This window comes from Pelecanus crispus, chromosome 6 (genome assembly GCF_030463565.1).
Source record: "Pelecanus crispus isolate bPelCri1 chromosome 6, bPelCri1.pri, whole genome shotgun sequence".
Taxonomy (NCBI): Eukaryota; Metazoa; Chordata; class Aves; order Pelecaniformes; family Pelecanidae; genus Pelecanus; species Pelecanus crispus.
The window spans coordinates 60,579,263-60,596,906 of NC_134648.1; the positions used below are offsets into that span (position 1 = coordinate 60,579,263).

Consider the following 17,644-nt stretch of genomic DNA (forward strand, 5'->3'; position numbering starts at 1 on the left):
TCTGAAAAAGATAATATTGCTTATCCAGACTTTGACTTTGAAGTACTAAGAATAATAGGTGAGAGATGTAGGCAGAGGCATTTCAGGTATGAGGGCTCTAACAGGAGATCTCTGAAGTAGTTATGGGAGTAGCTCTATTAAGGAAACACAGTATTATTGTGCAATAAACAATCTGATTCCTGTGCTGCAGTTGTTCCTTTGGATTTGTCACTGATGTTTGAGAAAAGAATTTAATTGTGTAGGATCTATACCGCAGGCTTTCCTCACACAAATAAGGTCTTAAAAGAAAAGCATTAGTAAGTACATAGCAAGACTGCCGAGTCTGAGGCTACTCTGAAAATAAATTTACTGTGAGTTTCAGAGTTACAGTGTCAGCGAGAAAACCTTTGTAAAAAGTCTGATGGGATTTATTCCATCCATCATGCTTGTATGATGGCTAGTTTTCCTTGATAAGGGTATGAAGAGATACTCAAAACACAGTTATATGACAGAAGATGATTCTATTTTTAGATTGCCAAAATTGTAAATACTTATAAGAATACCTATGTAACTTTTTAAAAAGTTACGAGTTTTTCCATAGTAACTCTTCCCTCCCTCCCCCTGCCTTGCACTGGTGTACAGTATTCTGGTGTTGTCAAGAAGTGATTTTGGTATACTGTCTTTAGCGTAGACAACTTACAGAACATGAAAATATGTGTCACACAAATAAGAAGTAGTACCAGTGCAAATGGTGTTTGTTCCAGCTGATCAGAGATTACCCTGTAAACTTACAAAAACATTACTTTTTTTCTGGCAGGGGGCTGGAGAAGAAAGACCAATAGAAGTCTTCTCTCCTGAACAGCAGGGTCAGTGGTTTCATAGCATGCAAATGAAGTAAGGAATACAATTGTTCTTTCTTGAGATTCTTCCAGCAGTAAACTTGAATTGTGGGGAGGAGGTGCAGTCAGTAATTGAACACTTAGCTGTCCTTTTTAACATAGAGAACAATTGTATGTCATGGTAGGCTGAGCTTCCTTTAAAAAGTACTTCAGGAACTGAATGGGTATAATCTTTTTAAGGCTTAACGATTGTTGACTTGCAATCAAAATTTGAGATATTTGGTCCTAGTCAAGGAGAAGATGGCAGATATAGGTGACAAAACATTCTTTCTGAGATTTTCTAGGGGGGTGCAATAAGCTTTCTCTTAAATGATATTGTAGTTATACACAAAGTCAAATGATAGTCTAGTTGTGTACTAAGCCAGAGACATTCTTTATTTCACTCCCTGTAGTTTCTTTATGATGGATTTTATGCCTCTGTATGTCTTTGAGTGACTATTTCTGAGAATCCGGTAAAGGTGATTTTTCTCTAGATTTGAAATCAACTGTGATTGATGAGCATGTTCATGCCAAAAATGGCAATATCTGCATGTGTGTGTCTAAGGTGCCCAGTCTTTACAGATGGAAAATGGTGATTCTGCTCTATAGTAACAAACAACCAAAATGGCATGTTGCAGAAATGTACCTGTCTGGAATGGTAGCTTACTGTTGGGTACAGTTAAGGAGGAATGTGGTTAGAAATCTTTCATAGCTGGTAGGAGACAATCTCAGATGTTGACAGTTAAGAAGGCACTTCAGTTTCAAGGAAATAGAAGATTCATTTACAATGGAATTTACAATTCAAGGGTTACGCTTGAATAAGATTTTTTTTGCAGCAGTTCTGAACCAGAGATTGTGATGACAAGACCCGAGGACAATGGAAAATTGGCATTGACTCAAGTAGAATTAAAGGGCTAAATAACAGATGTTAATGCTTGCACTAGGTAAGTTAGTTCCGAGTAATCTCCTGACTCTGATGCTCTCCCATTGTCAGTATCTCTGCCAATCGCTGTATTTTGGTTTTATCTTTGAAAGGTGTTATGGTGACACCAAGAGAAATGGCTTGAAAAATCCTGTTCCTGGTCCTTTTTCCCCTTTGTGAAATTTCAGAGTTTCAGTAGTGATTTCTTTTTGTAGCAGATAAGGTCCCAAGCAATATTTTATTCCAAGCAATGAAGACACTAAATGTGTTCATCTCTTAAAGCATCTCCTTCCTGTTAGGTTTTAAATTCTGGTGCCTCAGCTCAACTGCAGCCAAACTGTCAATTGATATGTCTGGCATAGTTTACACGAGGCATTATTCCAGTGAGGAGCAGACAAATGTGTTGAGATGGGGGCTGCAGCAGAACATGAAAAGATAAGGAGCAATGTGCAATTTGTGAGGTACTGGCCTTTGTAAAAGGCATTGTAAGAAGGCAAAAGAGCAAACCCATACTGATAAACTGTAGACTTTAATAGCCCACCCATTCACCTTTGTAATTCTGACTACCAGTAACCTGACTTGAGATGATGTTCTGATATTGTAACTTTTGTGTAAACTGCATCTGAAAGCAGGAATACCTGCTTTCAAAACAAAATTGCTTACTGATCTGGGTGTGGTGGCTTTTTCAAATGGGTGCAATGAGGTATTTGTCTTTCCATGGGCCATTCCCTACCCACTTTTAATACTGTTGCCAAAGTAGATGGTACTCAGGATTGTTACATTATGAATTTTTTCTTTTTGACTGAGCGTATTGCTGTTGCGTGCAATTTGTCACAACACTGCATGCTGTGACACCCTTTGATCCCATCTTACGATGTCATTTGTCAAAAGGCCATGCGTTTTGTGGCCAGGATGCTACATACAGCAAAAATGAGACTGGCAGAATAATGCATTTTTATCTCAACGACTAACCATACACTCATTTTTGCAATGCTGAAGCTCCAGCCTTGGAACCTGCCTTAAAGAGCTGTTGATCACTGGGGAATGCACACAGTGGTTGTTTCTGTACCTGCAGGACACTCCACTGCTTGGAAAGATTATGTGTAACTCTATTTCCATAAACTGATGCTAATGGAGACGTAAGGGAAACATCCCACTGTATTACAAGGAAATAATTTACTTTCCAAGAGAATAAATAAGTGAATGAATGTGTATTCTGACAGGTAAAATAGGAAGGATTTTAGGCTTGGAAAAACAAAAACCCCAGCCTGTTTCTTTTGTACAGATCCTGTACTGGGTTCTCTCTGGAAGTTTTTAGAAGCTGTTACCTGCTTTGTTCATTAGGAAACAATTATATTCATGTAGAACTTAATCAGTTGAAAAACTAACCATTTAAGTAGCATATGAGGAATATTAATTTTAACAATGAGCAGCATCTAATCATGTTAGTAAGTGGAAGGTGTGGGTTTAGCCTGGTAACAGATATTGATCCTTTTTTTGTTTGTTTCTTTGACGTGTTTGCTCATTTGAAAACCATAACTTTGTATGTTCTGTGATTGTCTAAAGCAGCAGTGTGGTTTACTCTCTTACTCTGAAACATTTCCAATAGGGGGAGAGAGTTTCTATTATCCTTTGATTTCCACCCCCCCACCCCCATCTGAGGTAGCTGTAGCTCAGTGATGGGTGTAAACTGTTAGACACCCACATTTGTATTGGTTTTAAAATTTGAAGAACTCTGTGTGTGTGTGTACTGAGTAAACGTGGCAGGTCATAGCTGAGTGGAGAAAAGGGGAAAAATATCAAACTCTTGATTGCTTATGGCTGCTTCTTGCACAATGGCGAGTATCACCTATTCATCATTACTGCAAAATAATGGAGTTACATTGCAAACTCTAAGCCACAGAACAGTATGTTGGTGTGCTGGTTTTAGTCAGGGTAGAGTTAGTTTTCTTCCCAGTAGCTTGTATGGGGCTGTGTTTTGCCTTTGTGCTGAAAACAGTGTCTATAATTCAGGGATGTTTTCGTTATTGCTGAGCAGTGCTTACACAGGGTCAAGGCCTTTTCTGCTCCTCACACCACCCCACCAGCGAGTAGGCTGGGGGTGCACAAGAAGTTGGGAGGGGACACAGAGCAAGGACAGCTGACCCCAGCTACCAAAGGGATATTCCATACCATATGACGTCATGCTCAGCATGTAAAATTAGGGAAAGAACAAGGAAACAGGGGAACGTTCAGAGTGACGGTGTTTGTCTTCCCAAGTCACCGTTATGCATGATGGAGCCCTGCTGTCCTGGAGGTGGCTGAACACCTGCCTGCCAATGGGAGGTAGTGAATGAATTCCTTGTTTTGCTTTGCTTGTGTGCATGGCTTTTGCTTTGCCTATTAAACTGTCTTTATCTCAACCCACGAGTTTTCACACTTTTACCCTTCTGATTCTCTCCCCCATCCCACCAAGGGGGAGTGAGTGAGCGGCTGTGTGGGGCTCAGTAGCCAGCTGGGGTTAAACCACAACAGTTGGTTAGGCTTGAATCATCAATATCATCAGTATCTCATCTCTGCTTCTCCCTACTTTGGGGGATTTCAATGGATTCTTCAGGTATTCCTGCTTTCAGCTTATATTGTTATCTTTATTCGCAAGATAAAAACGGCATGCTTTCTGTCTTTTCCATTTTACACAGTTAAAGTCATATTCAAGACTGGCTAAAGTGTCCTGGCCAGTATTTTGAGATTTGTCCTGTTCTAGTAAGTGCCATTTGCTCTTAACTGAAATAGATGTCTGAAGCCTCTTGCCACTTCGTTTCAGTTTTGATGCAAACAATCTTAATGTCTTTCAAGTGCTTTCATCCTAATTCCTTACAAGATTTTCCTGTTTTTCCTGTTCTTTCAAGTGTGTTAATCTGTCATTCAGCTTAGAACCACGTGTGGGTGAACTAATGATTCTTTTTTTTTCCCATCATCACACTCCTGATAGCCTTTTCAGGCTTTGCAGCCTATTTTGTCAATAGAGTAAGCACCCTAAATCAAGAGCTTGAATCTTGTTAGTTGTTGTACATCGAAAACCTCAATTTCAGCATTCGCCAGTAATTCAATTTCAGAGGTCATTCTTTAGGATGTACTCCTGTGTTTTAACACGCTATCTGCTTGCACTTCTTAAATTTAACTATGTGAGGCAAAATGATAATTGTATATCAGGAAATGAGGGAATTTTAGTGGAAATTCAGAGCAAAGCATTAAGCATCACGGAGATAAAGAGAATGACTAATAACAAAAGTATTGTCCAATTACACATACATATGCAGTGGTTGAAATGGGCTGCGTTATGCCAGTGTGCCAGTGTGCCACATTTCTGCTGATTGAAAATGACATAGAGTAGCTGATAGTGGTATTTTTCCAAATTAGTACTTCTGAAATCTCGCTTTGATTTTGATGGGCAACTAATTTTTAACAGGAGCATAAATTTATGAGCATAAATTACTAATATTTATTCATGTATTGAATGTGGTATAAAAATTTGGTTTCTAAGTCCCAGATAAAATGTATGAAGATAGGTCTGAGGCAGCCTTTCAGCTACTAAAACATTGAGAAATGTACAGTAGGCTATTAATCAGAAGACAGATATCCAACAAAAAAAAAAAAGAGGAATGTTGAAAGACATTTATTACTATCCCTGTTCTGTTGAGCAAATAGGCAAAATTATTTCAAATGTAGCATTGGGTATTGGAGCAAGATAAAGAATGAAAGAACAATAAGAGAGTTAAAATCTTCAAGATAAAGCTAAGCAATATACTTCAGAGAAATGAATGGATGGAACAGCTTGTTAACTGCTCAGTGAAATATAAAGTATACAGGCATCTCAAAATTACAGAGACAAGTAATCAAAGCCTGAAAAAAAAAAAAAAAAAAGAATAAAAGAGGCAGTTGAATAGCATGTAGAGATTTATTACAGTGGTATTTCTTTCTGTTTGTGTTAAATCCAGTTTTGTCTCTCTGGTGAAGAGATTATTCTGGAGATCTTATATTGCTGTATAACAGATTGATTAAATTTATGAAACATTTGGAGAATGTTTATAGAGACTTTAGGATTTGTCTCTTTGGCGAAGAGATTATTCTGGAGATCTTATATTGCTGTATAACAGATTGATTAAATTTATGAAACATTTGGAGAATGTTTATAGAGACTTTATGAAAAGACCAGAAAACTTGGAAGTGAGCTGCTATGTCTAAAAAAAAAAAAAAAAATTCTGCACTGTCGACCAAGGAGAGAGCATCATATTGAACAGCCCCCATGGGATCTTTGGACCTCAGAGCTGAACCTAGATAAACCCTGTAAAATACCTTGTAAAAAGAATTCTGCAATAACACTGAGACCTTAAAGAAGTTATGTATTTTAGAAATATTTCCTTTCTCTGAGCTGTGGAAGAATTTCTTATGATGTTCAGCATAAGCCAGTTGAATTACACAGTCACTCTCCATTTTGGCTGATCTACATTAGCTTACTACATTAGATCACTAACATTTTTTTTGACTCTTAAAAGTAGAGGAATAATTTATTCAGCTGTTGGATGTACTCTGTTTTTGATGTCTTGTCCATTGATGTTCATGTGTTCTGTCTCATAAACCACTGATGTCCATTGGAGCTTTGGCAAGAGCTATCTGCTATATCTGTCAGAACAGCAAGTCCTGATGAAGCGTCATGCAGTAATCTGGAGAGAGAATATGTGGAAGGCAACAGGGCTGTGGCTCTGATCTTTAAGCAATATATGAAGCTCTTAGACCTCCATAAATGCAAATCCATTGCTTATGTTAAACAAGGAGGGAAAGAGAGGAAGGGCATCAGGCAGTGGAGACCCAGTAGTAAGACCTGACACAGCCACAGAACAGACTTGGAAGGAAAGATTAGTTACAGGTATAGGAATAAATGAAATTATAAAAAAAAAATAAAAAATTATAGGAGTTAAGCAAAGATTGTGTGACGCTTACTTGATGTCACTACAATTTTGGACTTTTTATAGAGCAATTAGAGAAGCTGGAGAAGGCAGGGACTAACCTAGGTATTGTAAAATGAGAAAACTAGCTAAAGGGGAGATCTCAAGCAAGGAAAGTGACTGCAGGGAATTTAGTGAAGTGCTTCAGGCATGGCTTCAAATGGACACAACAGTTATTATTTTATTTTTGAAAATTCTTTGTTACAGAAAGTATTGTGCTAGCACAATCAATTAAAAAAAAGTAATAGAATATCATGCAGGAAAAATAGCAATGACTTATTAGAAATGGGAAGAGTACAAATGAATACAAAGGTCCAGCCTTTTGGGATTAATAACAAAATTTTGTCAGGACATAAGGAAGGTTTCCAAAAAGATGAATACAAAGTCAGTCTGTTAGAGTGACAGGCAAATTTAAGGAAAATATAGATTTGAAGATTTACACAAAATTCCCTTTTTTGAAATTGAGGTCTAATACGCTATAGAACAAATTAACTAGAAAAATGGGGGAAGTCGTTATTTTGAGCTTTTAAAATTAGTCTACAAATGCACTGCAGAATTTTTATTATTAAGAGAGGCCAAGGCAGAGTGACAATGGGTTTTTTTTTTCTCCATCTTGGTTTATTACTCTGGATTGAACATTGTTTAGCTACAAAACTGTAACTATCCTCGATAGCTTTATGCTTAAAAAGAAAAAATAAGAGAGATGTTCTTTATATCGTTGAGCTATTTCTCCATACTTGAGTTTATAAAGAAAGAAACCTAATTCATTAAAGCACAGTTAAAAAAATTAATAAATGTAGAGTGCAAGTGCAGTGTATTTGTTTCCTTGGAAACATTCTATTGCAATTTCTTTCAGATGAGATGCAGTTATTTTAAGTAGCATGTATTTAGGAGACTTAATGAATTTGTCTCTGGATAGCATATAAATATGAAAAAAGGCTGTAGAAATTGGTGGAGCTACTTGCACTTCTGGTTTCTATAGAAACAGCCAATATATTGTCATGTACTGGTGGTATTAGGAAGAACAATGTAATTAAAATAAGATGATTTATTCAGTGCTTTAGAAAACTAAAGTTATTCTTCTCACAGTCAGAACAATCCTTACTGAATCTATGGACAAAAGGTTCAAGAAAATATGGTGGGGGTACATTTGTACTTGCATGATGGCATTTGGTTTTAAATGGTAATATTCAGGGGTACTTTCTGAGTGTGAAGGCACATTTTATATGGCTGTACCACATACATGAGCAGTCCTGCCGTGTTTTTTTGGAAACCTCATACAGTGGTATTGCAGATGAGAATCATAGACCTGTCTGTGCATACAATCGCTCCTGGAGCAACTGCTTCTGGAGAGACTGAAATGGGCCAGGAACAGAACATGCCTCTTTCTGGAGCGTGGCTATTCAAGTGAGAAGCTGTTGGGGAATAGCCATTCTGGTTTCAGCCCATTTCTAGACAAATTTTCCATTTCCAGCAGCAACCAGTATGCTTTTAAAAAACAAGAATATGAAAGCACAGCAAACTTCTTTATCCCAATTCCCAGCAATGGTTGCCCAGGCCTTTCTAACTTACAGTTTGGGGACTTCCTGAGGTGCTGGAGCATGTCTAGAGAAGGGCAGCAAAGCTGGTGAAGGGTCTAGAGCACAGGTCTTGTGAGGAGCAGCTCAGGGCACTGGGATTGTTTAGCCTAGAGAAGAGAAGGCTGAGGGGAGACCTTATCGCTCTCTACAAGTACCTGAAAGGAGGTTGTAGTGAGGTGGGTGTTGGTCTCTGCTCCCAAGTAGTTAGCAATAGGATGAGAGGAAATGGGCTCAAGCTGCATCAGGGGAGGTTTAGATTGGATATTCGGAAAAATTTGCTCACGGGAAGGGTCATCAAGCATTGGAACAGGCTGCCTGGAGAGGTGGTAGAGTCACCATCCCTGGAAATGTTCAAAAAACGGGTAGACGTGGCACTTTGGGACATGGTTTAGTGGGCATGGTGGTGTTGGGTTGACGGTTGGACTGATGATCTTAGAGATCCTTTCCAATCTTAATGATTCCTAGTTTTTACTTTCATTAAAAATAATCCTGCCACCAAGCCAGGAAACACAAAATTGCTACTCTCCCCTTAATTGCTTTAGTGGTGGACTTGGTAGTGTTAGGTTAATGGTTGGACTGGATGATCCTAAAGGTCTTTTCCAACCTAAACGATTCTATGATTCTATGATCTGTGTCTTTCATGGCGCTCTCTGAGTTTTCACGCTGTGGAATTGGTTGTTCTTGATTTTTTTACATCTGCAACATCCTGTAACAGGTAATTTAGCTTAAATATGTATTGTGCGAAGCAGCATCTCGTTCTGTGTGTTTTGAAGCTGCCTTCTGCTAGTTTGGAGTCTAAATTCTTATGATGGAAGAAACCATTCACCTTCTCCATGCTCCTCAGACTTTATTTCCAATTCTTTCAAATTCCCCTCTGTCATCTCATTTTTGTATTGAAAAGTCTTTGATTATTGCTCCTCATAGAAAAGCCATTCTGTATCTCAGATGTTCCTTGTCTGTTTCCTATATACAGATTTTACTTCTTATCCTATTTGAGATGGGGAGATAATTTTATTTAAAAACTCTGATGGGAAAATATTTTTTTTTTCTAATAAATAGTTGACACTTTCCATCACAAGATTCTTGTGCCTTCTCAAGCAATCTGAAAGAGATTTAAAAAAGGCCAGTGTACACTGTTCATACCTAAAGTCTTATAGATCAATACCAGATTAAGCTCAACCACTTCTTCATTTTAATCAGTCTCCCTTTCCTTTTAATTATTCTCAAGACCCCTTGATAATCTTGAGCTGTGTCTGAAAACAGAGCAGTTACAAACAGGAAAAAACTAAATAAAACAGCAAAATAATTTTTTTCAATTACATAAAGAGAAATACAACAGTCTTATGTTAAAAGACTTTAAAAGAACATAAGACTGTAGCATGCTTGATCTTCTTGTCCATGATATTGTCATGTGTTTTGATTAAAATTGCCATTATAGTTTTCAGATGGAGATCAGAGACATAAATTGGATTTGTCATGTGGTTGTGGTTTTGTTGTGAATGTGTAGCTAAAAAGCAAATAGTGGTCATCTGCCTCAACACCTTACACTCTAGAATAGCTCCACATGAATGGCTTGCACTCCAGTAGATGAAAAAGCTTCTGTTTTGTGCAAAATAAGCTTTCTTTTAAGTTAAAATGCACTTTTTATTACTAGTAATGCTGTAGTACTGTTTCACAGAGGAAACTTAAATCAGCCCCCCATTGCATTAATTACCCAACATGCCAGTAGGAAAAGGCAGTTTCATGCCAAAGCACTCAATCTAAAAAGGTAGGACAAGAAGTGGAAGAAAAAATATGGCCATTTTTACAGGTTGGAAGCCATGGCACTGACCGATTAAGAGTTTTTTCCATGACCATCCAGATTGCCTATAGTCCTATTAGATTTGTTTTGAGACCTCATCTCCTGATGCTCAGGGCAATGACTATAAAAGCACGTTTCTTTCTCATGACTTGCATAAAGCATGAGGGGATTTTAGGAGAGTGCAGTGCACATAGTTTACAGGTGACCGGCACAGAGCTGGGGCGAGCAGCAGCTTCTGAATTGCTTGTGTGGAGGCCTTGAGCTTTCTTGACAAACAAAATCCCAGGCATTGCATGTGCTTTATGCAGAGAAGTATTATAGAACACCCATCTGAAATATATACCTTGAATTCAGCGTCACAGCATGCTTTTCAAATGACCATAAGAATCGGTTTGAAACTGATTTAATTTGCTTAAATTACCTTTCTTGTATAATGCCTGCAGCCATGAACTCTTAGCCTTGTTGGATTGTGTTGACACCAGAAACTATTAGACCTTCCTTTGAAATGATTTCTTTTATGTCCAGAAAATGCTTAGATTGAAGAAGTGGACTGTGGTTTTCCAGTGCTTATGGGTGATAAATCTGCAAATAGAAAAAGAGCAAAAGCTGTTATTAACAAACTAAAGCCAGCAGGGTAGGGAAACTGGTGCTTTCCCCAAGCAAGTTCCTCAGGCATGTCATGAATTAGTTGTCTAAGGTAGAACAAAGCAGGTTTAATTACGAGTACTTTTCTGAGCAGGGGTGTTGCAATTAGTTATTTTTGAAAGCTATCTTTATGGGGGAATTTAAATTATATGTACATCAAGTTCCCAGCTGCTATTCAAAGTGTTAATTTATTGTTCTCTGAGTCAGTTCTTACTATGTGGTTTGAAGATTAAACACCATAGTTTTTCGGAGGTGTGTATCAAACATATAGAAAAAGATAGTCTTTTGTACTAATTTTTATAAAGACAGTTTCCTGTCCTAAGATACACAGGTAATTTGGTTAGATATCCTATTAAATAACAGAAAGGCAAATATATTTAATGATTAGCAGTGTAAATATTTAAGTTGATAGTCACAGTTTATGTAAGAGCCCAACAGGATTTCAGCAAAAATTAGAAGTATGTACACATTACCAAATTCACAATCTCTTCTTTTTCCTTACTGAGAGTTGTCTGTTGCTCCAAAAACTGTTAAAAACAAGTCCCAAACCTAAACCCTAACCCCTTAACAGTGCTAGACACAGTGTATGTATGGATATGTACCTACATACATTTGAGAAGGTTTTTTTTAGAAGATGAAGACCCAGACAGTATGTCTGAATTTTTCATCTTTAAAATAAGAAAATATTAAAGAATCACTACTGTGAAGCACCGGGTGGGACTTTATTATCATATATTGTTCTATATTGTTCTTCTTAATTTCCCAGCACCAACTGGCCTTTGTTTCTGCCTCCCTGTCCCTGTTCCTACACATTTATGCAGCTCTATGCTCTGATCTTGCTGACTCTCCGGTTGGGACTTGTCATTTCTGTGAAGGTGCCTGCTGCTAAGTAGCTGCCTCCTTCAGTCTGTCAGGGTGGTAGAGCCTTTTGTGTCCCCTCCTCTCACTCCAACTTTATTTCAGTTCTCCTGCAGTTCCTACAGCTGTCAGGTTTCTGTATGTTTTTCCATTTTTCATTCCAGGCAGCTATTACATTTTGTGGGGTTATTTTTTAGTTTGGGTTTTTTTTTTTTCTTTTTTGCTTCTACAAAATAGCTTAATTTTCTACTTTACTAATGAACTATGGACTTCCTTTTATAACTCTGTGAAGAAATAGCTATGTGTGGTGATTTCTCCACAGAGAAAGTGGAGGCTATAAATATGCAAATATCACTTTTGGCTTTACAAAGTTTAATTGCTTTGTATATTATGCAGATTCCTAGGCTGAAAAATCTGACGAGAGCAAGTAACACATTTGTATATTCACTATCTTAAAAATGCAGGCAGACTGCTGGAAAGTGCGCCAGTTTTTTGAGTCTGCAGGTTTACATCTTGTTGATGTTATTACAGGGTGTGTAGGGTGCTTACATGACTGAGGTTCTTCACTGAATGCAAACATCGCATTTCTAAACCGTACATTTCGCAGAGCCTGTGAAAAGCAATTGGAGCAGCTGCTGCTGCCATCCTACATGCCGAGATCACAGGAAGCAGAGCTGGAAGGAACCTCAGGACATCATCTAGTATATCGCTACCCTAAAGCAGGATCAGCTAGTTCTGAAAATTTCTAAACAGTCACAGACTTTTGAGCTTGAGGCAAGAAATCAAGAAGTTCTCATGTTTGATATTTGAAATGATTTTTCTTTTATTGGTTAAAGTATAAAACAGAGGTATAATCCAGAATATTTCACTGCAACACCTGAAAATTATTTTTTTTAAATATATGTGCTTATAGTATCTGTGGAAGGTCTGGGCCCTGAAGTTAGTAGTTATGTGCTATGTTAGGGGTATAAGGTAGGTACTAAAATGCCTCACAAAGTTGGGAACGATTTCAGTATAACACTAGAAGCACTCTCTCTGCTCTGTTCATTTTTCTAGTGACATTAGAAGAAGGACTAACCTCTGAACAACCTATTAGAAGTGCAGGCTCCTATGTTTTAGCTATCTTGGACAGAGAGAGATTTAGATATTAATAACTAGGAGTCTTCCAGTGTCCTAGTTTTAAGGATCACCATATTCAGAGAGATGGATTGCTTTGATCTGGTGACTTGCCTTGAAGTTTCTCTTTACTGGAGGCAAATCAGAGAAAAAGAAAGCAAAAGTATTGATTTGCAAAACTCAAAGTAGACAACATAGATGCAGAATTTCATCAAGAAAGGTGGAAAGAAAGGAAATTCAAATTGTTCATACATTCCTTAGAATAGTTCAAAATCTCTCTTACTTTTTAAGATCCAACTCACAGACTGTTAAAATACTCAGAGTCCTGTGGCTGAGGACCCATTTCTGCATGGATCCAACCCACTTTGGTATAAGTCCTGAAAGAGGATCTAGATTTGGGAGCTCTGGTGTTTTTAATTTGGGAAGAAGATTTGGGAACTTTGGTATTTCCTTTTACATCACAAATTTCTTTAGAGATTGTTCATATGCATTAATTATGTGATGGGAACTAGTGGATGAGCCACATTATTTAATCTTGAGCCCAGATGTGCTTTGAAGTATTGATGACTCTTTCTTTCCCTGCTGCCCTGCATTTTCAGCAGTGACAGAAAAAGCCTCTACTTCAGCAGAAGCAGCAGAGACTGCCTCTTGCTAGGATAGTCGGTAGGCAGATGAGGTGGGAGGTGTGGGATTGAATCCCTGTAGACCAAGGCACGATCCTGGCTGAGTTCTTAAAGCACTGAACTGTTTGACAGCAGTGCTACTGTCACCTCTGTCCCTCCCTCACTGGCAGCACTTTAAAAGAGCAAACTCTGCTTGGGTTTCTTTTTTCAGAAGAGGGTCTCAGACCAAGTCCTTAATGGCATTGAGGTATCTTTTGCAGGGTGAATGGTGTACGCTTCTGCTGAGCTTGTCCATATTGGCCTCATAGGCAGTTTCTGACTGAGCATGCAAGCTTTGCTCCCTTGCCGTACAGTCCTGACACCAGGGTCTCACCACTTGCAAGTTAAGCAATGACACACAGCAGCGTGGGACTGAGAGAGCCTGAATCATGAAATGTACTCATCCCCAGTCATAAACAGTGATTTATAATTAAGTCCGGAATGATCAACAAGAATATTCACTTCCTGCCATGTCCTTTTCATTACTGTAAGTCCCAAATCCCCGCTAACCTAATTACTTTCCTTACCCTGGCTCTATAACTAGCTGAAGATTTTGAGAACAAAAAGACCAAAAACTTACACTTCTGAAGTTTCCTGGAAGGAAGGAGGCAGGAGAGATCCTCAGACTGATCATCAGAGTGCTCTGAGTTCAGTCATAGAATCATAGAATACCAGGTTGGAAGGGACCTCAAGGATCATCTGGTCCAACCTTTCATGGCAAAAGCACAGTCTAGACAAGATGGCCGAGCACCCTGTCCAGCCAAATCTTAAAAGTGTCCAGTGTCGGGGAATCCACCACTTCCCTGAGATTATTCCAGTGGCTGATTGTTCTTGTTATGAAAAATTTCCTCTTGTGTCCAATTGTAATCTCCCCAGGAGTAACTTGTACCCGTTACCCCTCATCTTTTCCATGTGACTCCTTGTAAAAAGGGAGTCTCCATCTTCTTTGTAGCCACCCTTTAAATACTGGAACATGCTGATAAGCTCTCCCCTAAGCCTTCTTTTCTCAAGGCTGAACAAACCCAGTTCTCTCACCCTTTTCTCATATGGCAGGCTTCCTAGTCCTTTGATCATCTTTGTGGCCCTTCTCTGGACCCTCTCCAGCCTGTCCACAACTTTTTTTTGTACAGCAGGGACCAAAACTGAATGTAATATCCCAGGTGTGGCCTGACAAGCAATGAGTAGAGTGGGATAATGACTTCTTTATCTCTGCTGGTGATGCCTGTGTCGATGCAACCCAGCATCATGTGGGCTTTCTTTGCCACAGCAGTACACCGTTCACTCACACTGAGCTTGTTGTCCACCAGGACTCCCAGTTCCCTTTTCCACAGAGCTGTTCCCCAGCCAGGAAGATCCCAGCCTATGCTGCACTCCTGGATTATGTTTTCCCAGGTACAAGACCTTACATTTGTCTTCGTTGAACTTTTTAAGGTTCTTGTTAGCTCACTCTTCCAGCCTATCCAGGTCTTTCTGCAAGGTGGCTCTCCCTTCCAAAGTGTCTGCTTCCCCACTCAGTTTGGTATCATCAGCAAACTTCATCAGGGTACACTTGATCCAATCATCCTGATCACTTATGAGGATATTGAATAGTGTTGGGCCCAATATCGATCCCTGGGAGACCCCACTTGTGACAAGTTGCCAGTTTGAAAAGGAGCTATTTACCACCACCCTCTGGGTACAGCCTGTCAGCTAGTTCTCCACCCACTGCATGGACCACTTGTCTAGACCATAACGCATCAGTTTCTCAAGGAGGAGGCTGTGGGAAACCATATCAAAAGCCTTGGAAAAATCCAGGTAGACAGTGTCCACCACTTACACCACATCAACCGAGCAGGTTACTTTGTTGTCGAAGGTGATCAGGTTTGTCAAGCATCATTTGCCTTTGGTGAATCCGTGCTGGGTGTTCTCAATCATGTGCTTCATTTGACTTGTGCTAGCCTCCAGGAGGATTCACTCCATAACTTCCCCAGGGACTGAAGTAAGACTGGTGGGCCTATAATTTCCTGGATCCTTCTTTAAGCCCTTCTTGTAGATGGGAGTGACATTGGCCTTCTTCCAGTCTTCCAGAATGTACCCCAATCTCCATGACTTCTCAAAGATTATGGAGAGCAGACTTGCAATGATGTCAGACAGCTCTCTTAACACCCTTGGGTGGATATTGTCAGGGCCCATCGATTTGTAGGGGTCAAGCTCCTGTAATAGTTCATATACCGACTCTTTCTTCACTGACAGTGGGTCTGTGTTTGCATCAACCTGGATTTTTGTTCCCAAGGCCTGGGGCCCAGCAGAGCTGGTAAAGACAGAGGTGAAGAAAGTGCTGGGAACCTCTGCCATTTCAGCGCTGTTGGTGACTAATTCACCTCTCCTGTTTAACAGTGGGCCAATATTTTCCTTTTGTTTCTGCTTGTTGTTTACATACCTGAAGAACCCTTTCTTGTAGTTTTTGCCATCTCTGGCCAATTTCAATTCGAGCTGAGCTTTTGGTTTTTTAACTGCATCTCTGCATGCCCTGGCAATACCCTGGTAGTTCTCAATGTGTATTTGTCCACTCTTCCATCTCTGGTACACTTCTCTTCTGGTTTTGAGCAGACTCAGAAGCTCACAGTTAAGCCAAGGGGGTCTCCTGCTCCACCTACTTCCCTTACCTTTAAAGGGGTTGAACTGGTTTTGTGCTTCCGGGAGAGCATTCTTGAAAAACTCTCAACACTTGCTAGCTTCTTTATCCTCCATGGAAGCTTCCCACGGAATGCCTCTCAACTGAGCTCTGAGCCTTTGTCTTAGTACTGATCTTCAGCGTGCTCAACAGGATCCCAAAATCCACAATATTGTGATCACTGCAGCCAAAGCTATCACTAACTGAGATATTACAGAGCAGGTTTTCTTGGTTTGTGAGTAGCAAGTCCAGCAGTGCCTAATACCTGGTTGGCACATCTAACATTTGTACGAAGTAGCAGTCCTCTACGCATTCCAGGAACTTGATGGATGACGTGAACTGCTGTATCGTTCTTCCCACAAATACCTGGGTAGTTGAAGTAACCCATAAGAACTAGGTTCTGTTGACCCAAAGCTTACTTAAGTGACCCAAATATTGCCTTGTTTGCATTATCATTTTGGTTTGGAGGTTGGTAGCAGATGCCTACTGTAAGATACGCCTTGGAGATGACCCCTCTGATATTGACCCAGAGGCATTCAATAGGGTTTCCACAACCACCGTAGCTGACTTCTATACATTCAGGATTCTCCTTAACATAGAGCCCAACTACTCCTCCTCCTTTTCTTCCCTTCCTGTCTTTACGAAACAGCCTATAGCCATACATTGTGATCCTTCAGTCATATGAGTTGTCCCACCATGTTTCAGTTATTCCTATGATATCATAACTTTCTGACTGGGCGTGGAGCTTCAGTTCCTCCTGTTTGTTCCCCAGGCTGCATGCATTCGTATACATACACTTGAGGTGGCTGGTCTTCTGCTTCTCATCTGGGAGGCAGCTAAGGAACATTTGTTGCTGCTCTGGTCAGCCTGGCATATTCCCCAGTTGGTTGCAGTGGCGCAGCATTGCCACTTTGGACCCCACCCCCTGAGTCCTTCAGTTTAAAGCCCACCTCACCAAGTTGGCCAGCCTGCTGCCAAAGATTCCCTTGCCTTTTCTAGGGAGTCTAGAAGAATTCATAAAATAGAAGGGAGTTTGTGTAGACCCAGCTCCACAACATTGTGTTGTCTAAAGCTCTTTCTGGATCTAACTCTAATTCCTTGGGAAATTATAACAGAATCTTACGTATATATAAATATAATATATAAACTGTACAAACTGATGCTTTCTTTTATCTCCTTTAATTTTCCTGTGTGTGGACTCTTTACATACATTAACAAGCTATTGAATACACTTGTACTTGTATATTTAAAAATTAGTTACTTTTTCACATTTAAAAATAATATATAATTTGTTGGACATATTTATTAATACAAAGAGAGAAAACATAGGTTATCATGTTCTTCTAATCTGTCAAAAAATAACAAACTTTTTTATCCATTAGGTGTTAAGAGTGTACAAAGCTGCAGTACAACAGACATTGGATGTACTCTTTCTCCCTGAAGGAAGAGAATTTCTTACAAGCACAGATGCAGTAAGCCGGGACTCAGCTGATCGTACCATTATTGCATGGGACTTCCAAAGTGCTGCAAAAATCTCCAATCAAATTTTTCATGTAAGATTAACA

The 17,644-nt window shown here is 39.4% G+C and overlaps 1 protein-coding gene across 1 annotated transcript in view; it reads left to right on the forward strand.

The window, feature by feature from the left end:
* The window catches only part of WDR25 (WD repeat domain 25), a 67,313-nt gene that overhangs the window by 46,606 nt on the left and 3,063 nt on the right, over window positions 1-17,644 (forward strand). The window contains exon 4 of the mRNA XM_075712709.1: window positions 17,462-17,632. Coding sequence (XP_075568824.1) covers window positions 17,462-17,632 — 171 coding nt within the window. The remainder of the gene's footprint in view (window positions 1-17,461; window positions 17,633-17,644) is intronic.